Raw genomic sequence first — 27,622 nt, 5'->3', positions numbered from 1 at the left:
ACCCCAGGAGATAGGTAGATAACCTTTATTGTCATTTTTTACTGTGGGCACAATGACACACATTAAAAATGAAATTTAGTTGCTTGGTCTCAAAGTGTACACATACATAATACACATTTAAACATTCTATATACAACATATATATAGACCTACATCTTTACATATAAGTACATACATATAAATATTAATCACTGTCCATCTTTAATACAAGGTGGATTGGGCTGAGAGAGACTGATTGGCTGGCTTCCATGCCTAAGGTGAGGCTAGAATTCATAGTTTCCAGTTTCTAGCCTATGCCTTAACTGCTGGATCAAACTTTCTCTATAAATGTGAATAGAAGAAATAGATGAATAAATAAATAAAGTCCAAACACCTCAAGGAAAGTTTTCTGTCCTAACTACCACTATAAAAATGGATTATTTTTTCCAGGATGTCCTTTCACCAAAGTCTATTTTTTTCAAGAATCTTTTTAATTATCATTTTAACCTTTTGGTTTCTCAATGTGTAGATAAGTGGGTTCAAAACTGGGGTAATTGCACTATAAAGGACTGTTATTATCACATCACGTTGTGAAGGGGTACCCATTGTAGGAAGCATGGAATTAAATAACACGGGAACATACAGTAAAGCCACCACAGTCATGTGGGACCCACAAGTGGAGAAGGCCTTTTGCCAACCACTCCTGGATTTAACTTTTAAAAGAAGGAAACTAATAATATAAATGTAAGAAATAAGTATGAAGATAAAAGGGCCCATAACAAAACAGGTAGTCCCAATAGTGAGCATTATAAGGTTGAGGTGTATGTTGCCACAGGCCAATTTCAACAAAGGCTTGATGTCACAGACAAAGTGTTCAATTTGATTCAGTCCACAGAAGGGTAGATGAGCAGTCATCACTGCATGCATCAAGGCTTGAGTAAAACTGGAAGACCAGGCAGTTGCTACCATTAGAATACAGATCTCTTTTCTCATGATGACAGAATAGCGCAAGGGGTTGCATATTGCAACATAGCGGTCATAGGCCATGATTGCAAGAAGTATACCTTCAGTACCACCCATGAGGTAGAAGAAGAAGAGTTGGACCATGCAGCCATTGAAGGAGATAGGTTGATACTTTATTAGAAATCCTTGTAGCATCTTTGGACCAGTTACTGTGGAAAGAATGATGTCAAGACAGGAAAGATTTCCAAGAAAAAAGTACATGGGGCCATGTAGCTGAGGTTCAGATAAGACTATAATGATAATAGCTGCATTCCCCACTAAGGTGGCCATATACAACAGAAGAAAAATTGTAAATACTACATACTGAAGGTCCAAGTCATTGTTCAGACCCAACAAGATGAATTGTCCCACCTTCGTTTGGTTCTCCATCACTAATAAGGAAGAAGAAAGTCATAAATATGGACAGAGATAACCCTTCTGTGTTAACATATGCAGTACCTGAATGAAGAATAAATCAGTGATATATATAATAATGTAATAAATCCCTCAAAGCCAAGATTGTTAAATAAAGGCTATCATACTTTGACCATGTAATGTGTGTTAATACACTGGAAAAGCCAAATATGCTGTGTTATTTAGCAGAAAAAGAAGAAGGGTCTACCCTAGTACCTGATAGATGGACATATAAAGGATGACATTAGGCAGATCTGAGAGGCAGTGCAATACAGAGGGGAATGGAGAGTGTTGATCCATCTACAGAGTGGTTGATGGTTGGATATAACTGAATGTCTAACAATGATGATGTCCAGTAATATAAACAAAAAGGCAACTATGAAGCTAAGGCTTCATATACAAGAAGGACATTATACAAGAAGAACATTATACAAGAAGGACATTATAATAGTTATATCAGCCTAAAATTTGAGACTCAAAATCTGGTAAAAATATAGTTTAATTAAATATATTAAAACAGTAAAAATATGAGGTAAAATTGAAGTAAAGTAAAAGTATACCAACTCTTTACTCCTTTTTATCAAAATTGCTGCAGAGAGACACTTAACAACTTTATTAGGGTATCAATCTCCAAATAAAAAGCATACGTGTTAGAGACTGGATTTTATTTGGGGATGGTAAAGGGGTACATCTACATGTAAAATGAGAGAGAGAGAGAGAGAGAGAGAGAGAGAGAGAGAGAGAGAGAGATCAAAATTGGTGCAGAGGACACCAGAAAAAAAGACCCAAGGAAAATGTTGGATAGTATGCAATGCAAAGATGAGTGAGTAATTAGTAAATGCAAAAGATTTCTAATAGAAAACTGACAATATTATTCAGATCTATCCACTGAACTGTATGAAAAACTCTTATATGGATTTTGGCTGTATTTCTCTCTAAATTTAGGAACAGACAGTGCTTTTTTTCTAAAAAAAAAAAAAGGTGTCGAAACTCACACATGTCATACAACCCGCCTTGCCTACCCTACAAGGTTCCATCCAAAAAAAACACCGTTCTGGGTGTTCTATGGGAAAAAAAGCCCTGGGAACAGCAATGAGTAGAAAGGCAGCTATAATGAAGGTAATTTGAGGTTTTGTTTGTTTGTTTGTTTCTACAAACAATATTCAATATTCCATTAGAAATGGAAGCCAATAAGAGAGTCAACAAATGCTGATCTTACCTCCAGTGGAATCCAGTGTGGATTTAAACACTGAAAAAAACAGAATTTATTTATTTATTTATTTATTTATAAGACTTATATACCGCTTTAAGTGCAAGCACTCTCTAAGCGGTGTACACCAGTAAGCAATGTATATATATATTTACATTGCCCCCAACAATCTGGGTCCTCATTTTACCTACCTCGGAAGGATGGAAGGCTGAGTCAACCTTGAGCCGGTGAGATTTGAACCGCTGACCTGCTGAACACAGTCAGCTAAAGTGGCCTGCAGTACTGCACTCTAACTGCTACGCCACCTCGGTTCATGAATGAGATACAGAAAAGTACATGCAAAAGCCAATAACGTCTGAGAACTTTGATTCATGTGGATCCATATACCATTTGAAATGTAGTTTTAATTTTGAAAAGATTGAGGATGACAAGTATGCATCTGTTTCCTTTGGAGTACAAAATATTCCATAATTGGTAGAATTGCTGTTTTTGATGAAATGACTCTATTTGTTTCCATCAAACTCCAGAGACTTGAAAAAATACATCAGTGTATTTGAAACATGGAACATGTTCAAAATCTTTATTTCAAATTTTGCCATTGGTATTTGTTGCAATTAGGTTTGAAGATGAAACACTAAGTATAGTCTTTGATTGATTGATTGATTGAAAACTCTTCGGTTTACACAATTCCATTAATGAAATTTCATTTAGACAGATCCATCTATCTAAGTGAAATAACTGCTGCATTATCAGCATATAACATTACTGTTAAATGCCTGTCACTAAGTTGTATTGATATTTAAGTACAGAGAACTAAAATACAACTCTTTCATTCATAAATGGATTGCAATATCTGCAAATGAGATCGTTAGCTCTATCAAATTTAACATAGGTGATGTATTTGTTTTTTTTTTAAAAAACACATTGTCCTAATTATGAAGAGTAGCCACTAAACAATAGACATGAAACCATCACAGAGTGACCAATTATTTAATTAAATAAATCAAGTCATAATTTTAAATACAATTATTTAGAGAGCCATAATAATAAAAATGTTATATAGGCATTATTAATTTTGTTAGTTTGGAGTTTTATGCAAATATATAGAATATACATTGCATTTAATATAGGTTAAAGTCAAAAACTGCATGTAAGGATGGATTGTAACTAAGTTTCATTTGCAAAACATCATATACTTTTATGAAAATGCTGCCATTATAATAACACAGAAATGGTGCATAATATTTGTTGTCTAACATGAAAAGATATTGTAACCTGAATAGTATTAACTTCATTACTACTACTATTATTATTATTATTATTATTAAACATACACAGAAAGAAATATTTAAATCTCCTTGCTTCCTGAAATGGGCTTCTGACTTGACAACTTTACCAAAAGCCTCAGGAAAATTTTTCTTTCTTCTGATTCTTATGAAATCCTTGTTCATTCTAGCCAATAAATATGTCATAATATACTTATTAATGTGTGATAACATATTTTTTTGATATGTTATCATGTTACATATTCCACCCCTCCCCACCACCATCGCCCATGAGCGCTTTTCTCTGGATATACCAGTTTTTAAGATGTTATACTTGCACATTTGCACAAATAGTAATAGTAGTAAAGTTGGAAGGGACCTTGGAGGTTATCTAGTCCAACCCCCTGCTCAGGCAGGAAACCCTACACCATTTCGGACAAATGGCTGTCCAGTCTCTTCTTAAAAACTTCCAGTGTTGGAGCATTTACTGCTTCTGGAGGCAAGCTGTTCCACTGATTAATTGTTCTCACTGTCAGGAAGTTTCTCCTTAGTTATAGGTTGCTTCTCTCCTTGATGAGTTTCCACCCGTTGCTTCTTGTCCTGCCTTCAGGTGCTTTGGAAAATAGCTTAATTCCCTCTTCTTTATGGCAGTCCCTGAGATATTGGAATACTGCTATCATGTCCCCCCTTGTCCTTCTCTTCATTAAACTAGACATACTGAATTCTAGCAATCGTTCCTTATATGTTTTAGCCTCCAGTCCCCTAATCATCTTTGTTGCTCTTCTCTGTACTCTGAATGGAGTACAGAGATGTACTCCATCCAGAGAGAAAGAATTGATCAAATAGAATCCCCATGAATAAATAAATTGCTTGCAGTTAATTTACATTTGTTAAATAGTCAGACTATTCATACCTTAAGAATATCTCCTCCCTATCAAGAATAAAAGCTAGGAAAAAAATAAGCTACAGGAGTTCAAGTGTGTGTATTTAAATGGGAGGCAAAAAATAAACCCCTAGAGCAGAATGTATTCCCAGTGATTTCTGAATCTGCATCAGATATTTAGGTTTCAAACATTATTGGCTAACATGGGAGGAAAGAAGGAATAATCCTTGAAGCAAAATATTCATGTGGAGAAAATCTACTGAATGTGAGAATGTAAACAATTTGTTTTACCAATTAATGCTATTTTAGCATTTTTTATTTATTGCTCAAGGTTATTTTTCCAAGACCTTGAAATATTGCCACAATTTGTTTCTCTTACTGACAATAAAAATACAGTTATAATTTGCTTATTTTTTCTGTACAGATAAATTGTAACCACCAACAAATATACATGAAAATTAATGTGAATTACATGGACAAAGGACTAGAATCCTGAGCAGTATTCAGACTTCACATGCTATGATACATATTAAATCTTTATTTCCTTTATATTCCTTTTATATGTAAGTCATATCCAACAACTTGTAATAATTATTGCAGTGGCACATACATGTATACATACAGTACATACATACATCTTTCTAGAAAAGATTAAAGCCCTTAAGGATAGAGGAGGATGAGATAATGATCTCATTTGACGTTACCTCACTCTTTACCTCTATCCCCCAAGATCTGGTGGTCTCGGTAATAAAGGACCACCTAGAGGAGGAGCAGGAACAACACGTGGATCTTCTCAACACCAATGACCTGATTCAGCTGTTATCTCTATGCCTGAAAACATATTTTACTTTTCAAGGCACTATATATGAACAAATAAAAGGGACACCGATGGGATCCCCCATCTCAAGCATTATTGCAGAGGTGGTGCTACAGCGGTTAGAGACAATAGTAATGGCTAGATATTGCCCTAAATTTTGGATACGTTATGTGGATGATATTTTTGTAATTATCAAAAGATGAAACAGCATCAAATTCCTGGAACAGTTGAACTCCGTATATCCGGACATCCAGTTTATGACAGAGGAAGGCCTTTTAGTCAGTCAATGTCCTAACCATACATTATGTACATCTATCTATCGTAAACCTATTCATATGGACAGAACGCTGCACTACAGGAGTAATCATCCTGTAGCGCACAAAATTATTTGTATTAGGACTTTATTCAAATGGATTGATTCCCATTATAGCATGGTTAGAGCCAAAATTGAAGAGAGAAAACATCTATATCGCACCTTTAGGCTCAATGGCTACCCCGCAGAATTTGTGAGACATTACAGCAGACCACATCAACCGCATAGGGCCCAGTCCTCCAGAGTAATGATGATAATCTTACCTTACATATGTGGTGTTTCCAAAGCCATGGCATGGCTAATTAGCTACCTGCAATGTTAGCATTGCCCATAGGCCAGAGCAGACCCTAAGAACTAAGATCATGCATCCTAAATAGCCACTCCCCAATGGTGAGCAATCTTCTATAGTTTATAGAATTAACTGCAGGAACTGCCTCTGAAATTACTTTGGGGAAATAGCCAAAAGGCTCAGGACTAGGGTCCATGAACATAAACTGGCAATTAAAAGGCAGGAGCAGCGCTCAAAAGTGTGGACCCACATGGCCAACCTGGACCATACATTTGTTATTGGACCCATGTCCTTCTTGGTTGGTCTCGGCTGCCAAGGAGGTGACATGAGGCTGGCTCCAGGTGTTGATCAATGCTTTGTTGAGGGAGGGGTCCTTCCCGCAACCCTTGAAGGAAGTGGTTGTGAGGCCCCTTCTCAAGAAGCCTACCCCGGACCCAGCTGATTTAAATAACTTCCGTCCAGTCTCCAATCTCCCCTTTTTGGGGAAGGTTGTGGAGAGAGTGGTGGTGCTCCAGCTCCAACGGTCTCTGGATGAAGTGGATTACCTAGACCCTTTTCAATCTGGCTTCAGGCCCGGCTTCAGCACAGAAACTGCTTTGGTCGTGCTGATGGATGATCACTGGCGGGCCCGAGACAGGCGTTATTCCTCTGTCTTGGTGCTACTTGACCTCTCAGTGGCTTTTGATACCATTGATCATGGTATCCTTTTGCGACGACTTGGAGGGGTGGGAGTGGGAGGCACCGTTTTATGGTGGTTCTCCTCCTACCTCTCTGGCCGGTCACAATTGGTATTGGTGGGGGGGCAGAGGTCAACCCCAAAGCCCCTTGAATGCGGGGTGCCACAGGGGTCGATCCCTTCCCCCCTCCTATTTAACATTTACATGAAGCCACTGGGTGAGATCATCAGACAGCACGGGGTGAGGTTCCATCAGTATGCTGATGATACCCAGCTATATATCTCTTCCCTGAGCTCTCTCAGTGAAGCGGTGGATGTGATGGGCCGTTGCCTTGAAGCCGTGAGGGTCTGGATGGGGGTTAACAGACTCAGGCTCAATCCTGACAAGACCAAATGGCTTTGGATGTTGCCTCCCAAGGATCATGTTAACTGTCCAGTGTTGACTGTAGCAGGGGAAAATATACCCCCTTCGGAGCGGGTTCGCAACTTGGGTGTCCTCCTTGATCCACAGCTGAAATTGGAACATCATTTGATGGCTGTGGCTGGGAGGACCTTTGCACAAGTTCGTCTGTTGCACCAGTTGTGACCCTACCTGGACCGGGAGACTCTCCTTACAGTCACTTATGCCCTCGTCACCTCACGCCTGGACTACTGCAATGTGCTCTACATGGGGCTACCCTTGAAAAGTATTCGGAGACTACAGTTGGTCCAGAATGCAGCCACGCAAGTGATAGCGGGTGTTGCTCGGTACACCCACGTTACACCTATCCTTTGCGAGCTGCACTGGTTGCCTATTGGTCTCTAGGTCCAATTCAAGGTGTTGGTTATTACCTTTAAAGCTCTATATGACTCAGGGCCAGGCTATTTGCGAGAACGCCTACTACCTCATAGTTCCCTTCATCCGGTTAGATCCCACAGGCTGGGCCTCTTTCAGGTTCCGTTGGCCAAGCAATGCCATTTGGCAGGGCCGCGGGGGAGGGCTTTCTTGTGATGGCGCCCACATATTGGAACCAGCTCCCCCCAGTGATTAGAACCACTCCCACCCTGTTGGTTTTCCGCAAGCTGCTTAAGACCTGTTTTTTCCGGCAGGCCTGGGGTTTATAAAATCTGACCCCTGGATGAATGCTACTGTATTGTTTGTCTTATTAAGTTATATTGTGTTTTTATTGTTAGCTGCCCGGAATCCTGCGGGAGTGGGGCGGTTTATAAATTTTAATAAATAAATAAATAAATCTGGAAAACGCACAGGCCATATCTCATGAGACCACCAAGGGTGGCTGCCTTTTTCAAAGAAGCCTGGCTTTTGGATGAAAACTCCCTCAACCAGCACATAGACCACCTACTGGCATACCAGACCCTTAGAAAGTGGAAGAGTCAATGTTGCAATCCACAGAGTAGATGACCACCCCTTACGGTGCAAAAGCAAGATCATGATTTTACAAATGGGGAAACTGAGATCCCTAGGGAGGACAGTGAATCAGAAAAAGGAGAGGGAGGCCAGGGAATATTACAATGAGATAGCAACAGGCAAGACTGGAATGACAGGGCTATGGATGAGGCAGTAACAGCTGTAATAATAATAATAATAATAATAATAATAATAATAATAATAATAATGTTGGAAGGGACCTTGGAGGTCATCTAGTCCACCCCTCTGCTTAGGCAGGAAACCCTATACATTCGGACAAATGGCTGTCCAGCATGGAAGCAGCTCAGAAGGAGAGACAAAAAGGGGAGGAGAATAGTGAGCAGGAAGATCTTAACAGCTGCTCCTTGCAGGATTGGGGAGAGAGAACTACAGGTGAGACAACGGTGGCCATAGGGGAAGATGACAGCCCTACAGGGTATTTGAAATGCAGATTGAGAGATCGCTCCAAAATGAGAGAGGGGGGAGAGATAGGGGGCAGAGACAGCTTGACAGCAATCCCCCATGCGTTCGCACACGCACTAGAACAGTAATGGAGGATCTGGGCATAACCACTGGGTCCATCAACAGGCTGCCGGATGTGAATCAACTTAGCACAGTGCAAATTAATACAAATAATGGACCAATTATGCGCTTGGGAAGCCAGGCACAAGACAGGTAACTAGGGGCTGATGTCCCGGGGGGGGGATATGATCGGACATGCTGTATGATTGTATTATTTTATTGTTTTATTGTTAGATGATTGTTTTAATTTTGTATGTCGCCCTGAGTCCTTTGGGATTGGGTGGCATATAAATAAAATAAAATAAATAAATAAATATAGGCAAGCTTCCTAATCACCTAGCATTCCAACCCTGATGACGTTGGCAGTCAGGCCGATGAAAGCTTGGTAACTCTTTTACTTACAAACTTGTTTGTATTAAACAGGTTTGTTTTATTTTTATCCTGGTGTTCGTTTTTTCTATATTTTATTGATACATACATACATACATACATAATAGTAGAATTGGAAGGGATCTTGGGGATCTTCTAGACCAGCCCCATGCTCAAACAAAAGACCTTAATACCATTTAAGATAAATGGCTGTCCAGTTTTTTTTCTTAAAAGCCCCACTGATGGAGCACCCACAACTTCTAAATGCAAACTGTTCCACAAGTAATTGCTCTCACTGTCGGAAAATTTCTCCTCAGTTCTAGCTTGATTTTCTCTTTAATTACCCATTGCTTCTAGTTTGCTTTCTGGTGCTTTGGAAAATAGGTTGTCTCCCTCAAATACTGGAACACTGCTATCATGTCACCCCTAGTCCTTCTTTTCACTAGCCCAGACACACCCAATTCCTGCAGCTGTTCTTCATATGTTTAGCCTCAGTCCCCTAATCATCTTTGTTGCTTTTATGTGCACTCTTTCCAGGGTCACAACATCTTTTTATATTATGATGACCAAAACTGGACATAATATTCCAAGTGTGGTCCTACTAAGGCATTATAAAGTGGTACTAATACTTAATGTGATCTAGCGCTCTGTTAATTCACTTAGGATTGTATTGGCATTTTTGGTGGCTGCAGCACACTGCTGGCTCATTTTTAAATGACTGGACACTAGGACTCCAAAATTTTTATTTATTTATTTGTATCCTAACTTTATTATTTTTTACTAATAACTCAAGACAGTGAACATTTTCAACATATCTTTCTCTTCATATTTTCCCCCCAACCAAAACCTTGTGGGGTGAGTTAGACCCAAGGTCACCCAACTGTCTTTCATGGCTAAGGCAGGACTAGAACTCAACATCTCCTGCTTTCTAGCATGGGGCCTTAATTACTACACCCAATTGGCTCTGAAAAGAAAGATATATTTCAAGAGATATTGCTTTAGACATGTCTTTTGCATATATTTCCCCAAAGATAATGTTGAGATCAGCAACTAACAATTTTGATTCCAGTACTTACATTTTTATTATATTACTGGAGATTATGGTTTAATCTGTAAAACAATCTTATATATCATTAATAGTTCAAACAGGAGAGTCAAACTAAAAATCCCATCCTTATTATCTAACAAATGATGTCAAATGTTAGTAGTTAAGTCTGTGCATGAGAATGGTGAATATATCAGACTAGGACCAGAGAGACCCATTTCAAGTCCACCTTCAGTCAGGATAGCTCATTCAGAGGCCTTTAATGAGTACCTCAAATCACTACCTCAAAAATTATTTTCATAGAATAATGAGAATCATTAAAAGTTAAAAGATGGCATTTCAATATATCTGGTGATTAAAATAAAATGAAGAAGACTAAAGACCACCTAAATGTCAAATGTAATTGCTACATGAACTATTGTGAAATATATTTTCAGCATTTTCATTCATCAATAAATGAAAATCTTGCTACCAACATCTTTTTCATTGCCTTTTTAACCTCCTCATTCCTCAATGTATAAATAAGTGGGTTCAAAACTGGAGTAACTGCACTATATATAAGAGTTATTATTACATCTCGTTCAGAGGAGTTACCCACAGTGGGAAGCATGTAATTAAATAATACAGGAATATAGAGTAAAGATACCACAGTTAAGTGGGATCCACAGGTAGAAAAGGCTTTTTGCCAACCACGCTGGGACTGCATTTTAAAGAGAAGGAAAATAATGATGTACAGGTAAGAGAAAAGTATGAAGATAAAAGGGCCCATAGCCACACAACTTGTCACAATATTGAGAAGCATAAGATTCAGGTGTGTATTGCCACAGGCCAGTTTCAACAAAGGCTTGATGTCACAGACAAAGTGTTCAATTAGATTTGGCCCACAAAAGGGAAGATGAGCTGTCGCCACTGCATGCATCAAGGCATGGAAAAAGCCAATAGACCAGGCAGCTACTGCCATTAAGACACAGACCATTTTTCTCATGATGATAGTATAGCGCAAGGGGTTGCATATTGCAACATACCGATCATAGGCCATAAGTCCGAGGAGGGTGCCTTCGCTACTGCCCAAGAAATAGAAAAAAAAGAGCTGGATCATGCAGCCATTGAAAGAGATGGTTTGCAGTTCTATTAGAAATCCTTGCAGCATCTTTGGAACAGTTACTGTGGAATAGAAAATGTCGAGGTAGGAAAGATTTCCAAGGAAAAAATACATGGGTGTATGAAGATGTGGTTCAGATAAGACTACAAGGACAATAGCTCCATTCCCCACTAATGTAGCCATATACAACAGCAGAAAAAATGAAAACATTATATATTGAAACTCCAAATCATTTTTCAGGCCCAACAAGATGAATTCACCCACCTCTGTTTGGTTCTCCATTGCTAAAAAAAAGGAAGAAGCAGAGAGTGATAAAATAGGAGAGAGATGATCATTTATAGTTAGAAAAGTCTCTGTGTGATATTGAAGGTAAAAAGTCAAAAAAGGTGAAATTGTGATAAGGAAAATCTAATTGAATTTGACTAATAAGGTACACATTAGTAACGAAGAACAGATATTAATTTTCTGCCTAAAAATTCTGAACACAGTAGAAATAAAAAACAATGTAGCTATTTGAATAAATCAAGACTATAATTTTATTAATTCAAAAACAGTAAGAAATGTAAAATGGCAAATGTCCTATTTTAGATATTTCTAACCATTTAATCTGGTCCAGCAGGATGGCCATGTTCCCATGTCCCATCAGCCAAGGAATGACTGGTGGGAAACAGGAGTCATACCTTTTCTGCCCTGATGCATGCTCTCTGGAACATCCCCCTCCTAAGATCAGGATGGTCCTGAACTTGTTGGCCCTTTGGAAGTCCTTGAAAATCTGACTATGTGTCCAGGCCTAGGATCTTGACCTTGTGAAGGGCTCCATTTCCTGGCAAGGTTGACCCAGACAGATTATAATATATCTTGGCTACTGTTTGTATATAAAATCTTCTTTAAAATGTGTTAGCAAGAATGAATCTGACCATCCAATGATAGCATAATGTTGGTGGTCATTTCTGATGAAGAAAATTTCCCTCTTGATTTTAATGCCATAAGTCTTAAAAGGTCTAAATGTGTATCAAATTCAGAAGCCATCATTTTCAATCTCTTCAAACTTTCACTATTCTAGATATCAAATGTAGGAAAATACATTTCATTTGATGTCAAGTGTTGGGAAGTATTTTTATATCCAAGGAAGATAGTCAGTTGATTTTATTTAGCTTCCCTCTTGCATTATCAAAGCACAACATATTTCCATTCTTATGTGTAAATATTTTACTTGCTGAGCTAGAATATTTTAGAGCTCATTTTTGTCCTCTTCTTGGCCTTTAGAAATAATGGCAGCAGTTATAGCTTCAGATTATTATTCTGTCCATCAACAGTAACAATGTGTGGCAATGTGTTTCTTACTGATCCAGTGTTAACCAGTTTCTATGGTACTATTTCACACATCTGAAAAGGAAACATAACCACCAAGAGGGAATTCAAAGTTTTTAAATAATGAAATAGGCTGAAAGGATAATGAGCATTTTTTATACAATTTATCGTGGGCTCAATTATTGTTTTACTACAAGTAGACCACAGTATGATTGTTTGTTTGTTTGGGCATTAGATGTGTCAAAAGCTCAGTATATCTTTTCAAAGTATCAAAAAAGTCTAAATGAAATAGGTAGAAGTGGTTAGATGGACAAGAACTTCCTAGTTTTATTTTTTGATTTATAATTAAAAAATAACTACTTTTAACATGTTAATACTTGAAAATCATAGTTAAACATAAAATATAACTCAGAACCTCCCAGAGGATGAAATAATATGCTGTGATCATGACAACTGAAGAAATAACTTACAATATACAGTATAAAGGAATATATTGAAGAACTTTGTCCTTCCTTCTGTTGCTGTTTATCATTTATCATTTGTTTAAACATATTTTATTTAAAGATATTGTAAGATACTAAAGAACTAACTATGATTTCAAAGACAGAACATAATATTGGATGTTCTGAATAAATGCTGTATATAACATGACCCTACGTGAGATCTATTTCTTAATATTCATATGATTCATACCTTGATAACCCCTTTCCTCAATTAAGATCAATACTTTAAGATAAGGATCATTTAAAATCAAGAGGTAAACCATGCATTTTGAGAGAATGCAAAAAATATGCCATCCTAGTAGAATATATATATGTGTGTGTGTGTGTACAATTTCTTGGCTTACAGAGTATTATTACCTGTCTTTGGGGACAAATAGAACAATCCATAAAACACTGTATGCCTGTGGGAATACATTTTCTGAGTCTGAGAATGTAAACTATTTGATCAACCAATTAAGACAATTTACCTATGTGTTTAATAGCAAAGATATTTTCCCCAAAGAATTGAAATAGAATCACAAATAGGTTTTGTGTTAATAATCAAAATAATCAAAGATTCTGCTGCAGTTTATATCTTGTGAGGATTAAAATCATAATAATCTGTGAACCATACTAATTGAGAATATACCCAGTATTTGCTACAGGATATACTGTATTCCTCAGCCCAGCCAGCAAAATTAAAGAAGAGAGTTTAATGGATATCTCAAAGAAAAATAAAAGTGGTGGTGATGGAGGAAGACAGAAGTTCAGTTTTTGGCCAGTTTCCCCTTTCAACTACTAAATCAAATGAATCTTGCAGCCCTTTGTTTTTCTGGACATTTTGTATGAAGAGCCATATACGATGAGTCCGATTACCACCACAGATAATGAGTAACCTCAGAAATGGTTGAAATTCAATGTCAGCCTTTCTTGATAGGCCAGATCATAAGCAGGAATTTCAATAATGTTATTTCATTGTTTTAGGATGTATTCATTGAATCTGGAAGGTCCAAAATCTTCACTAACTTTTTTAAGGATAATGAAGTCAAAATGAGTGTTCAAATATCTTCCTCTTTTGTTTTGACTTCTCCAGGGCTGAATGACCATATGACTCTTTCTCAAGGCCATAACTAAATTTTCTATAATCAAGAATTATAAAAGCAAAGTAGAAAAAACTTGCAATGGAGTTGAAATGCCTTGGAAATTATTTGAAAATCAGCTGCCATGGTGGAAAATTGTATTTTTAGAACTTGCCAACTTTATCTGCATTTAATAATGTCTGTTCTGTTAATATATATCAATCAATTTTTAAACAAAATAATTCACATGTTTAATGAAAATCTCACAGAAATATTTTTTTAAAAAAATGCAGTAGAAAATTCAAAAAGGTGCAGGACACATCAATTCATCAATATTTGTTTTAATCTGAATATTGTAATATGTCCACTATTACATAAGGTATGAAAATGTTACTATTTTCATGGCAAGCTGACTCACCTTTAATATGTGTTTAACTAGTGGTGATAGGCTTCACTACACTGCAGATAATACAAATATTCACATATGTTAAATAAAAATAAAAATATGCATCTATATCCAGCATCTTTGCTTGTTTCTTAAGATGTCAGGGAAGAAGCATCTATAGACTCTGAAACATGGACGTTTACTGAAAGTCTTTGAAACAGTCATTTTTATCCCACCCATTTCACTTTTAAGAAAATTTAATGGGTCATCTGACTCCAAGGAGATGTACAATCTTAGATGTACCCTAAGAATTAATTTAGATGTTTACCTTTATGTTGTGGAGAATAAAGTTCAAGGTGGATAAAGGTATGTACACAAGCTTTGCCATTATATCAATATCTTGTTGTCTGTTTCCCTGATCTTTCTACACTGAAGAGCAAAATTACAGTTTCCTCACTTTCTTTGCCATAAGAGGAAAGAAAAGAGAAAGAAAGAGTACAGAGAAGAGCAACAAAGATGATTAGGGGACTGGAGGCTAAAGCATATAAGGAAAGGTTGATGGAATTGAGTATGTCTAGTTTAATGAAGAGAAGGATGAGGGGAGGACATGATAGCAGTATTCCAATATCTCAGGGGCTGCCACAAAGAAGAGGGAGTCAAGCTATTCCAAAGTGCCTGAAAGCAGGACAAGAAGCAACGGATGGAAACAAATCAAGGAGAGAAGCAACCTAGAACTAAGGAGAAACTTCCTGACAGTGAGAACAATTAACCAGTGGAACAATCTGTCTCCAGAAGTGATGAATGCTCCAACACTGGAAGTTTTTAAGAAGAGACTGGATAGCCATTTGTCTGAAATGGTATAGGGTTTCCTGCCTGAGCAGAGGGTTGAACTAGATGACCTCCAAGGTCCCTTCCAACTTTATTATTATTATTATTATAAGATGAGATAGTCACTATAGCCTATATCAATAAAATGATGTTTCAGGTCAGTTTCCTGACCTGATCTACCTTGAAGACCTGTCATCAGTATTGAAAATCTTACTACTCTCTGCCTGGACGGCATAGTTGAGCATTATTACCCCACTAATACTACAAAACATTAGTGCTTCTTTATTAGACAGTGTTTCTCTTTCCCACCCTCTGATCTGAAAGCTGGTTTCCAAGCAAGCAGGAGAGAGGCATGTTTAGAATATGAAAATTCAATTGAAAAACAGAAAAATAAAGTTTCTGCTTTAGATTAGAATGGTTGCATTAGCAAAGAACTTCAAAATATAAGTGAAGCTATATATTTTGAAATGGAGAATAAAAAAATATTATTGTAGATCCCCTCTTCTCCCTTTTGGAATTTTTGAAATCAATTTCATTACTACCCACCCCCAGCCATTTCCCCAAAATAATCAACAAATAACCAATAGACAAATAACCAGGTGCTTGGAACTCAAAGCTATCCTCTCTTTTCTGAAGTCAAGGGAAATGTCTAGATAACTTATCAAGTGTCTGTTAGGTTTAAAAAAATATAAAAAAACATTAATGCTTAACGCACTTAAAGCAGAGATTTTATTCAAGTAGCTCATTGTCAGGAAATGCAAAACAATCAGAGGAATATTTTAAAAGAGGCTAATCACCTAAAATGTAATTAAGTATAATGCATTTTTGAAATCAGTAAAGAGCAAAGATGGTTCCCCTGCATGGATTTTAATTATATCTAAACTCTAACTTTATTAGAGTTCTTTTATACAGCAGTCTTATCCACCATTTGTAATTTAAGATAGAAGAGTTCTATTAAAATCTCATTCAACATGGTGAATAGAAGACTGCAATCACAGATGTTCCTAGGTGGTAAAGAAGTAAATTTCCTGCTATATCAGTGTATAAATAAGTGGGTTCAAAACTGGGGTAATGGCACTATATATGAGAGTTAATATCATTTACCTTTATGATGGTGTACTCACAGTGTAATCACAGTGTAATTAAACAGCACAAAAAGTTTAAAACAAAGTTTGAAAAATAAATTTCCAAATTAGATTTGGAACAGGTGAAAAAGAAAATTATATACAAATATTGTTTAGACTTTATATTTAAAGAGAGAACATAAAGGAATGACAATCTCATGTCAAATGGCAATTTCAGATTTCCCCCTAAGCAATAATTTTTCAAATAAGTTTCCATGACCATTTTTGTGCAAAACAAAAAAGCTACAAATTCAGTGTTTCATAAGGTTAGCCTCCAATCCAGAAGTTTAAGATTTAGAAGCTAACATTATTTTTCTGAATCTAGAACAAATGTAAAGGTGATATAAAAAGGGTGTTCTTATGAAACCATTTTATAACAAGCATTGACACTTAATTTTCTTTAAAGTAAAATTGCAGATTTTATTCAAGTAGATAGGGAAAGTAATTTGGAAGAAGACTTCTACTTCTGAAAGAAAAGTATAATGGATTCAATATCTTTCCAGCATTTAAATTCACCAGAAAGTTATTCTTTTTTTGTCTATAATCTTTTTCATTGCTCTTTTAACTTCCTCATTTCTCAGTGTGTAAATAAGTGGGTTTAACACTGGGATAATTGCACTATATATGAGGGTTACCATCATGTCCTGTTCTGATGAGGTACCCACACTGGGAAGTATGTAATTAAACAACACAGGAGCATAAAGTAAAGCCACCACAATTAAGTGTGACCCACAAGTGGAGAAGGCTTTTTGCCAACCACTCTGGGACTGTACTTTGAAAAGCAGAAAAGTAATAATGTAAAGGTAGGAGAGAACTATGAAGGCAAAAGAGCTCATCACAATACAACTGGTTACAATATTCAGGAGCATGAGGTTGAGATATGTGCTACTGCAGGCCAGTTTCAGCAAAGGCTTGATGTCACACAAAAAGTGTTCAATATGATTTGATCCATAGAAGGGAAGGCGAGAAGTCATCACTGCGTGCATCAAGGCATGGAAAAATCCAGCACACCAGGCAGCTGCTGCCATTAATACACAAACCTCTTTCCTCATGATGAGAGCGTAACGCAAAGGATTGCATATTGCAACATAGCGGTTATAAGCCATGATTCCAAGGAGAATGCCTTCACTACTTCCCAAGAAGTGGAAAAAATGCAGCTGGATCATGCAGCCCTTGAAAGAAATTGTGTGCAGCTCTGTTAGAAATCCTGCTAGCATCTTTGGTATGGTAACGGTAGAGAAGAAGATGTCAAGGCAGGAAAGATTTCCAAGGAAAAAGTACATGGGAGTGTGGAGGTGTGGTTCTGTTAAGATTAAAATAATAATCATACCATTCCCCATCAATATGGCCAGGTACAACAGCAGGAAGATTGTAAATAGAAGATTTTGAAGTTTAAAGAAGTTAATCAACCCTGTTAGGAGGAATTCACTACCCTCTGTTTGGTTCTCCATCACTAAAAAGGAAAGAGAAAATCACAAAGTAAATGAGATCTTTACAAGATACAGATAAAAGAAGAAAAAAAACAAAGAAAATAATGATAATATGACTGGCTAGTGAATGTTTGGGATAATTAATAAAATGTGCAAAACAGGATTAAACTATACTCCCATTATTGTTTCATTTATAAATTAACAACATGTTTGAAATTTTTGCTAAACCAGAATTTTACTCTCCATTCCCTGCTCATCTCCATGTTCCTATTCTTTTCTTTGTAGACCACAAAAACAGAGGCAGTGGCATACCCAAATTGTTTAATAAATTATCAAGCAGCACAGATAAGGCATATGATTCCATTATTTATGAAATATTCCTAAACAAGGGATCCAATCAAGCTACATTAGAGCTAAATATAGATTTTTAATAAGTATACAATATATTTATTTCTATATTCAATTTATATATATTTGTTCAAAAAATATAAAATAGAACACCAATTTAAGGTGTTACCATGGTTCTTCTTCTTTGAGCTCAAATCTCATTACAGTCCTACAGAAACAACTTTCAACTATTACCAAACTGGCTAAATTTTTAGTATAGTCACGGCTTGTAGAAGTGTAACCCCTCTTTTATGTTGGTAATTGCTTCAGGCTTTTCTGTAAAACATTTATGTTATCATTACTTTATTATGTTGTTTTATATTGTATTTGTTTTATCTCATCCACTTTTAAATGTTGATCATAGACAATCAATTAATGAATCTTTGCTTTCTGACAGTGCCTTCATCTAGCAGAAAACCTATGATGGATTAGTTTTCTATTAGAATCTCAAAAAATCCTTATTTGGATCAAGCAGTGAGTACTTAATATAAATACTACTCACAGAATTAATGTGTCTAAAGTATTGTTGTATCATAATGGTAAGTATTCTACTTTTGTCCTGTTTCTAACTCAGATTTATTAAATGATTACCTGCCTTATAGGTCATATATATTGCAATATTTGTATATTGCCATGAAAAGAAACAACAGCAGCAGCAGCAGCAACAACAACAACAACAACAAATCTCCTAAATAAAATGTCAATTCTAATGTCTACATCTGTTAAATATTTAGGAAGTTCAAACCCGGATGAGATCTCTTTTCCACTAAAATATTTATTTTTAAAATGAAGTAGGAAATTCAAAGAGGTGCAGGACACAAAGAAAGCTATTCATTAATATTTGTTTTATCTGAATATTGCAATATGTCCACTATTACATAGTGTATGAGAATGTTACTATTTTCTCAGTAAGCTAACTCACCTTTAATATGTGTTTAATTAGTGGTGATAGGCTTTACTAAACTGCAGATAATACCAATATTCACATATATTAAAGAAAAATAAAATTATGCATCCATATCCAGCCTCTTTGGTTGTTTCTTAAAATGTCAGGGAAGAAGCATCTATAGCATGAGGAAGCAAAATGGAGCAACAGTAGATTCTGAAACTAAATATGAGGAATTGGTTGTTGTTGTTGTTTTACTTCTGTTCAGTTGTGTCCAGTTCTCAGATATTGCCTGGACATATCCCTAAAGTTTTCTTGGAGAGGTTTTTCAGAAGTGGTTGGCCATTGCTTCCTTTCCAGGAAAGAAAGAAAGTGACTGGTCCAAGGTAACCCAGCTGTTTTTGTACTTAAGGTAGGACTAGAACTAGTCCCTGGTCTCCTGGTTTCTAGCCTGATGCCTTAAACACTACACCAACTGGCTCTCACTGTGAGGAAATGGTAACTGAAAATAAAATGGCCCAAGAGCCAAAAACATTAACAATATAAAAGAAGGGATACAAGTAATCAATTTCTCTTGCAGAATGCCTCTTGAATGATTTTTACTTTTTCAATATGTATTTGTCTTATAAAGCATAATTTCTTACCACTAGGGAAAAATATACAATTCATGAACGAATAGGTCTTGATTGCCCATATAGGGATAAAGGTATTGGATGAGAGTAACTAATTAACATTAATGAATAAAATTGTTTCCCAAGGCATTAGAATAGAGGCATTATTTTTTTATACTTCCAATAATAAATGTAGGAGAATATGTTTTAATATATAACAAGGTGAGGATTGAAATTAACATTTTAAGTGGTATTAAAGATGAGAGATGAATGAAAATTCATAATGTATAAAGATCATGTTAAAAAATAATCATACATATCCTTAATATAACAGGCAGTTTTCCAGGCAATGGAGAACTAGATACAGATATCAAATACAGTTCAAAGTGGGCATCCTAATTTATCTTGCCATCCAGAAACATTCTAGGAATCAGCTTTTCTGCAACTAACAGCCTTAGAATCTAGTCAACTGGCAACATTCCTTAACTTGAATTCTATGGCACCAGCCTCTTTGCTGAATAGCAACCTTCCTATCTGAGGTCCTTGATTCCATTTCAGGGTTCGCAGTGGAATTCCCAGGCTTATGATCCTGGGGGATTTCAACCTGTCTTTCCTGGTAATGGAGTCTATAATAGCTCAGGAGACATGGTCACACAATTTGATTTTTTGTCAAAGCAGTGACCAAATGATCTGGATTTGAGGGAGCTGTTTGTGACTCACTTGCACTGGTGAGTTCATGCCCTGGGAACCATGTGATCCAGCTCATGCCACATAGATATGGGATCAATTTGATTGGTCCTACCCTGATGACTGAATGAACTGGAAAGATTCCAGAGAGAGCTGGAGATTGTTCCTAATGATCTGTATGATCCAGAGGGTGTTATGAAGGTGACAATGCCTTGGATCAGATTGTCCCTGTATGACTTTATTTTTGCTATGGATTCCATTGTTTTCCCTGGTTTACAGAATTGCTGAGGGAGATGAAATGATAGAAAAAATGTTCAGAGCATCGCTAGAGATCAATAAAGGATGAACATAACCAAGTATAGGTGAGAGCAGCTACTAATGCCCAGCCTGTGATGGTGGGATGGCAAAGTATCTATATCCTTATTGTGTCTGCAGATTGCTGTCTTCTGGCCTGGCTTTTTTTGACCCAAGCCCATTTGAACAAGGGGAACTCAGAGATTCATGTGCAGAGCTGGAAAGAGGAATTTTCAGAGGATCTGTTGGACAAAACTGCCCAAATTCATTCCCAGTTAGATACCAGTTTAGTGAAGTTCTGGTGAAGATATCTGGCAAAGTCTTACTACCCTGTTATATTGGAATGGTTTGAATCTGCTGGGTCTCAGGAAGTAGATGGGATCATCCTGATTGCAAACCACACCACCTTCCTCTTAGAACCATGCTAGCTTGCTGCCCTGAATGGGACAATTCTGGCAATTGTTAATTCATTTTCGAGGGAGGCAGTTTTTCTTCACCTTTTAAGGATATATAGGTTCATCCCCATCCTTAAGAAGGCATTACAGAATCCTACCATAATGGACATTTTTAATCCAGTGTCCAATCTCCCTTTTCTAAGTAAGGTTGTGGAGAAGGTGGTCATGCAGCAGCTTCAGTGAACCCTAGATGAAGTGAATTATCTAGATGCCTTTCAGTCAAATTTCATGCCTGGACACAGAAGGAAACAGCCTTGTTCATAAGTTTTAAATGATCTCTGGAAGAAATGGGATGTTGGCCGTGCATTGATCCTGATTCTACTTGATCTGTTTAACATCTACATGAAACTGCTCATCTATCACTATGGATAAAATATCATCTATATATTAGCAAGACTCAATTATATCTCTGAGCCCCTAGAAATGCCATAGCAGTGCTACAAATGTCCTATCATGTAGAATGTAGGAATCTTGATGGGGAATAACAGGTACTTCCTTAAACCCTGGCAAGACTGAATGGCTAGAGGTTTTAAGGCCTTACTAATCTGGGACTTAACCATCTTCTGTACTGGATGGGTGGAACTGTCCCAAACAGATCAGATGCACAACCTGGTCCTTCTGGCTTCATAACTCCTGCCTGAGGAGCAGATGGAAGCCATAACCAGGAGCATCTTTGCAAAACTTCTGCTGTCCTCTAGTTGTGCCCATTCCTGGATTATGAGATTTTGCTCAGTTATTCATGCCCCGATCATCTCCTGAATGGACTACTAAAATGTAGTATAAGGGCTACCTTTGAAGTGCATATGGAAGCTTCAGCTGGTACAGAATGCAGCAGCATGAGCAGATTTTTTTTTCTATACAATCAGTTGTCACACTATATCCTAAATTCCAGATACTCCTTTCACCTGGGACACATGTCAAGATAATTATATTTCTGGGGAACCAGGTGACACATACTTTTACGCACCAAATTTATAGATGACATTCTAATAGCTCATCAACATGATTTTCAAATGAGCTGAAATAATTTTTCAAAGGAGTGTAATTTAAACATTTTATTTTGTTTAATTGGGGGGAGTAAATCATATTGAGACCAGTAAGGAGCATTTATGGTTATGCTATTTGATTCTGTATTATAAAGCAAAGTAATATTGTACATTAATAGGATACTTACAAATCAGACTTTCCCACCATAAGTAATTCAAACAGGCTTCAAATGATTTTCATCCAATAAATAAATGAGAATTGAAAGGTTAGGAGAGATGGAGAATTGTTTAAGGATCAATTTGTAGAAATAGGACTAGGATCATGATCAACTTCAGCCACAAACAAAAAAGCTCACTGCTCAGACTAACTCATTTTTTCTTCTAAAGAGCATATTGTCATGTCAATGTCATCTCAATTATTTTTGCTGGTATAAAATGTTAAAAAAATGGTGGGATGACTATTTATTAAATTTATTTGCTGTCCATTGCATATCAAAACAGCTATTGGTGGATTTATATAATCATATCAATCAATCAATTAACTGAATGGATTGGAATAATGCCAGTTTTGGCAAATTTAAATTTTTATTTGTGAAACTGAACCATCATGGAGAGAATATCATTCCAGCTTTTGTTTTCATGAGAAACTGAAAATCTTTTTCCTAACAATTTTTTTCATTGCCCTTTTAACCTCCTGATTTCTTAATGTATAGATAAGTGGGTTTAAAACTGGAGTAACTGCACTATATATGAGGGTTAATGTCATCTCCTGTTGTGATGGGGCACCAACAGTGGGAAGCATGTAATTAAACAGCACAGGAACATAAAGTAAAGCCACCACAGTCAGGTGGGATCCGCATGTGGAGAAAGCTTTTTGCTGAGCACTCTGAGACTGTATTTTGAAGAGAAGGAAAGTGATAATGTAGAGATAGGAAATTATTGTGATGATAAAAGGGGTCATAGCAACAAAACTGGTCACAGTACTAAGGAGCATGAGGTTAAGGTATGTGCTACCACAGGCTAATTTCAACAAAGGCTTGATATCACAGAAAAAGTGTTCAATATGATTTGGTCCACAGAAGGGAAGACGAGCAGTTACCACTGCATGCATCGAGGCATGGAAAAAGCCAATGAACCAGGCAGCTGCTGCCATTAGGAGACAAACCTCTTTTCTCATGATGAGAGTGTAATGCAAAGGTTTACATATTGCAACGTAGCGATCATAGGCCATGACTCCAAGGAGAATGACTTCAGTGCTGCCCAAGAAGTGGAAAAAATGCAGCTGGGCTATGCAGCCCTTGAAGGAAATGTGTGAAAAAAATCCAGCTAGCATTTTTGGAACAGTAACTGTGGAATAGAAGATGTCAAGGCAGGAAAGATTTCCAAGGAAAAAGTACATGGGAGTTTGAAGGTGTGGTTCAATTAAAATAACAACAATTATAGCACCATTCCCCACTAATGTGGCCAAGTATAATAGTAAGCAGATTATAAAAAGTACATTATAAAGTCTGAAGAGATTTGTCAGCCCCATTAAGATGAATTCACTCACTTCTGTTTGATTCTCCATCACTAAAAAGTAAAAAAAAAAGATTATGCAGGATAAATTAGATGTTAAAAAATTAAAAAAAATATATTTAGCTAAGTACACTACATATGTATCTACCCAAACTTAATCCATCTTCTGAGTAAGACAGCAAGATAATATTGGGATATAGAGATTTGGATAAATAATGACACTATTTTATTTATTGAGCCACAGTGACATAGCCATAGTGGCAAAACCATCCAGGTAGAGGTAAGTTTATAAAATGTAAACCTGACTCTGATAGTAGAACAATTCATTCTTAATTTTAAATCTGTCCTGCAGGATTATGGCCTAGAATTTTGGTGGTGAATCTTCATACCGTCCAGCTATCCCAAAGATGCTTTTTCATGAGGCAACTGGCCCTTCTTGTTTTTCTTTGAAGACATTTTACTTCTTGTCCAATCTGAGCTAAAGAAGCTTCTTGGATGAAGAGTGAAATGTGATCAAATAACTGAGAATTTCCATAGACATATATCTGCCAGCTGTTATCTCTTGTTTCCAAGCTTCTTCTTCTCAGAGTTCTTCTGATTTTTTAAAAAGTTTACACTTTGCTATTCAATATCCATCAGAATTTAAACTAACACTGCTTCAATTCCTTACCAACAAAACTATCAGTATGTATAGATCAATATCACAAGAGCTTCAATTTACAGTGGTTAAAAGCAGCTCACTGCAAATGCTCTATGCTATATTTTCTGTTATATCTATCTTTATATTATAGATTACTGTTATTGGTCTAGGATGGTAAATAACAATTTTGTGATTGAAATGATTACCATTAAATAAAATATATTTGGCATGTAATATTTTTTTAAAAAAAAACCAACAATGAAAACTTTTATGTTATCTCTCCACATAATCATTATTAACTTTAGAAAATATCCAGATATGTGTTCCATATTTTTTTTATTGGCAGTACCTTCATCTATTAGGAAAACTGAGAAGTCTGATCCTTCAGTCAGGCTTTTCAGATTTTCTGTGTGGGATACCATGTAGCTACAGATCACTGGATTTATATTTTGAATAATATCATGAATAATAATTTTATCTCAGCCTGTTTTCCCCTACATAGATTAATCATGTACCACAGAAAATATACACTTATATATTACCAAAGAATAGGTGAAGAAAGTGTCAAATAGAAATCCCCTGAAAAAAATGAATTTCAACTCTAATATCTATATCTGCTACATAAACAGTTCATACCTTGATAAGACCTTTTTTCTACTAGGGCATAAAGAAAGATCATTGAAGATAAAATGGCCCAAGAATTAAAAAAAAATCAGCTGTGTGTAATGCAAGTAATCAGCCTTCCTTGTAAAGCACACAAGAATGCAAGTAATCAGCCTTACTTGTAAAGCACACCCAGAATGATTTGCATGTTTTCAAAAATGTGATTTGTTTATAAAACATAACATGCCATTAGGGAAAAAAGGAGTAATCTGTGGAATAGAGTTTCTAATTGTTCTTAGGGGGATATATTTGTGTATTTTGAGCATGCACATAATTTGTGCAGCCATTTACTAAATTATAATTTCAGTAGGAAAAAAAATACTCCCATTCCCTCCCCTCAATATTTTGGAATATGAAGACAGAAAAAAAGATAGGAGAGTCTGTTATAATAATAAGACAATGATGACTGAAATTAACCTTTAAAGTAGCATTAAGAACAAGGGATGTGGCAAATAATTTAGATATTCTACTTATTAATATTCACTCTCTCAGTGCATGCTACTACATAATATATCTTGGGTATCAGTATGGACATCATATTGAGTTTGAAAATAAATCACCTCAGGGCCAGATGCAACACAATATGTGGCAACTATTGTATGTCTAGATGTCTCACCATCTCTCACCATCTTGTGCTTCCTAGTACTATTTAAAGAGAGGATTAAAGATGTTTGAGATGAAAGTGATGAAACTTAATTGAGAAAAACATGCAGTGGGATTAATCTGCTTGAAGGAGGATTGCAAAATTAACAAAAACAGTGGGGTGGTACTATTTAGATTCATTGGTAGCTTTAAATGTTTTTAATCATGTATATTCAGTTAATTTCCCTTGATTTAAAACAGATATAAAATAACCCACATCTATTTTTCTGTTTATATCACCAAGATACCATATTCTTCAAAATAAACCAATTTGTGTTGTAAAATTGAGAGAAGTGAAGCAACCAAAGCCTATTGTGCTCCAACTCTTATGTTGATCTGAGAAGTTCAGGTCATTCAGTTTGCTTTAAATTATGGATCCAAAAAAACAAAAAAAATAAAAAATAAAAACTCTCTGCCTTCTCAAACTGAAGGAAATGTTAAACATAAATTACTCTTGAATTTGAACTTTAATAAATGCCCAATAGCTACTTTTTTGATATTTCCTCTTCTGATCATTTACTTTGCTACTGCATTATTTCCATGTTTTTTTTAAATTATTTGTATCCAGTTGATTTTTTTTTAACTTCTGAAAGCTGTTGACTCCTAAGGAAAGCCAGACCTACAGTATATACAGTATCTTGCAGACACTATTACTGCATGTGAAAAAAGAGTGATTTAATTCCCTTTTATAAACAGAGTAGTTTCTGGCATGAAGTTTTCATTCATTCATTCATTCATTCATTCATTCAATTTATACAGCCAACCAACTCACATTAATGACTTTGTGTAGTTTACAATAAAAACATAAGCAGTATCCAAAATATACAACAACCGTGCAAATAATACAAACTTCAAAAACAATTAATCAACAGTAGTCACCAGGAGTTCAAGAACAATATAGCCATTTTATGGGCTGCCCACCATTCTCTATTTCCCAGGACAGATAGCAAAGCCAGATCCTCAGGTCCTTCTGAAAGACCATCAAAGTTGTGGCCACCTGACCTTGGAGGGAATTAAGTTTCATAGAGCAGGTACAGCAGCAGAAAAAGTCCTTCTCCTAGATCCTGCCAGATAATATTCTCCAATCATTAAAATCATGAATCATGAATTTCTCCCTGCAAACTTCTCTCAAATAAATAAACAGGAAAATTGACAGGAAAGGGAGGGAAGGAAAATGGGAGGGACGGAGGGAGGAAGGGAGAAAGGAAGGAAGAAAGGAAAGAAAGAAAGACCCTTCCCCAGATGCCTCTCTTGATGTTGATTCAAAGGAGGATGAGTTGATCCCAGGCATATCAGGAGGAAAACCAGTAGCTCCAAGATTGGGGCTGTGAATCCAAATTAGGTGGAGTGGCAACTGGATGAGCAGCCAGTTGAAAGTAGGATGGTTGAAGCACAGCTGCAGCAGGAAAGTCCTGAAGCTTTGGAAGTAGGAGCACACAGCTGTCAGCAATAAGGAAGAAGAACTGCCTTCTCCATCTGATCTGAGAATACATAGGGCAAAGAAAAGACAGGAGCAGTGGATGTCAGTCTGACTACTTGTGAGGTGGCATCATCGTCCCTTCTTAATGGTCTGCACCAGGAGCTGGCTATTTAGCAAAATGGAAGGAGGGGAACAATGTTCAGAACAATGTGTCAGTTTCCTGGCTATGTGTGCTCCTGTGCTTGTGACTCTTATTTTGGGCTTTGCATTGTGTTTCAGGGACTCTGGACTTGTTTATGACCTATGGATTTACTTTGACTTTGTGGATTTGGCTTTGCTTATTAGAATTACCCTTTGTCTTGTGGATTTGCCTTGGATGTGGGGATTTGTTCTGGTTTTGTGGACTTGTCCTGACACAGTAGACTTGCCTTGTCTTGAACTCATTGCAGGTGTTCTGTTTGCTGGTGAAGGGAATTTCTTGGGAATAGCAATTCAGAGTTGGT

The 27,622-nt window shown here is 36.5% G+C and overlaps 4 protein-coding genes across 4 annotated transcripts; all 4 read right to left on the bottom strand.

Moving 5' to 3' along the window:
- Positions 1-245: 245 nt before the first annotated feature.
- On the bottom strand, positions 246-4,815 carry LOC120298048 (olfactory receptor 12D3-like). The gene is made up of 3 exons (XM_039321395.1): positions 4,784-4,815; positions 2,615-2,644; positions 246-1,373 (listed from the first exon to the last, which is right to left on the bottom strand). Exon 3 carries the CDS (start codon positions 1,369-1,371, stop codon positions 439-441), a length of 933 nt encoding a protein of 310 aa, XP_039177329.1. The 5' UTR covers positions 1,372-1,373; positions 2,615-2,644; positions 4,784-4,815; the 3' UTR covers positions 246-438.
- A 5,819-nt stretch (positions 4,816-10,634) lies between these two features.
- LOC120298087 (olfactory receptor 12D2-like) lies at positions 10,635-11,576 on the bottom strand. Its single transcript, XM_039321421.1, has one exon. It carries the CDS (start codon positions 11,574-11,576, stop codon positions 10,635-10,637), a length of 942 nt encoding a protein of 313 aa, XP_039177355.1.
- A 5,439-nt stretch (positions 11,577-17,015) lies between these two features.
- Positions 17,016-17,954, bottom strand: LOC120298086 (olfactory receptor 12D3-like). The gene has a single exon (XM_039321420.1). It carries the CDS (start codon positions 17,952-17,954, stop codon positions 17,016-17,018), a length of 939 nt encoding a protein of 312 aa, XP_039177354.1.
- A 4,882-nt stretch (positions 17,955-22,836) lies between these two features.
- LOC120298054 (olfactory receptor 12D2-like) lies at positions 22,837-23,872 on the bottom strand. Its single transcript, XM_039321403.1, has one exon. It carries the CDS (start codon positions 23,804-23,806, stop codon positions 22,877-22,879), a length of 930 nt encoding a protein of 309 aa, XP_039177337.1. The 5' UTR covers positions 23,807-23,872; the 3' UTR covers positions 22,837-22,876.
- Between the last annotated feature and the right edge of the window lie 3,750 nt (positions 23,873-27,622).

This window comes from Crotalus tigris, unplaced genomic scaffold, assembly GCF_016545835.1.
Source record: "Crotalus tigris isolate CLP2741 ecotype Arizona unplaced genomic scaffold, ASM1654583v1 scf7180000023738.1706062, whole genome shotgun sequence".
NCBI classification, from domain to species: Eukaryota; Metazoa; Chordata; class Lepidosauria; order Squamata; family Viperidae; genus Crotalus; species Crotalus tigris.
The sequence above is the reverse complement of the archived record's forward strand: the minus strand, read 5'-3'. Positions and strand labels throughout refer to the sequence as shown.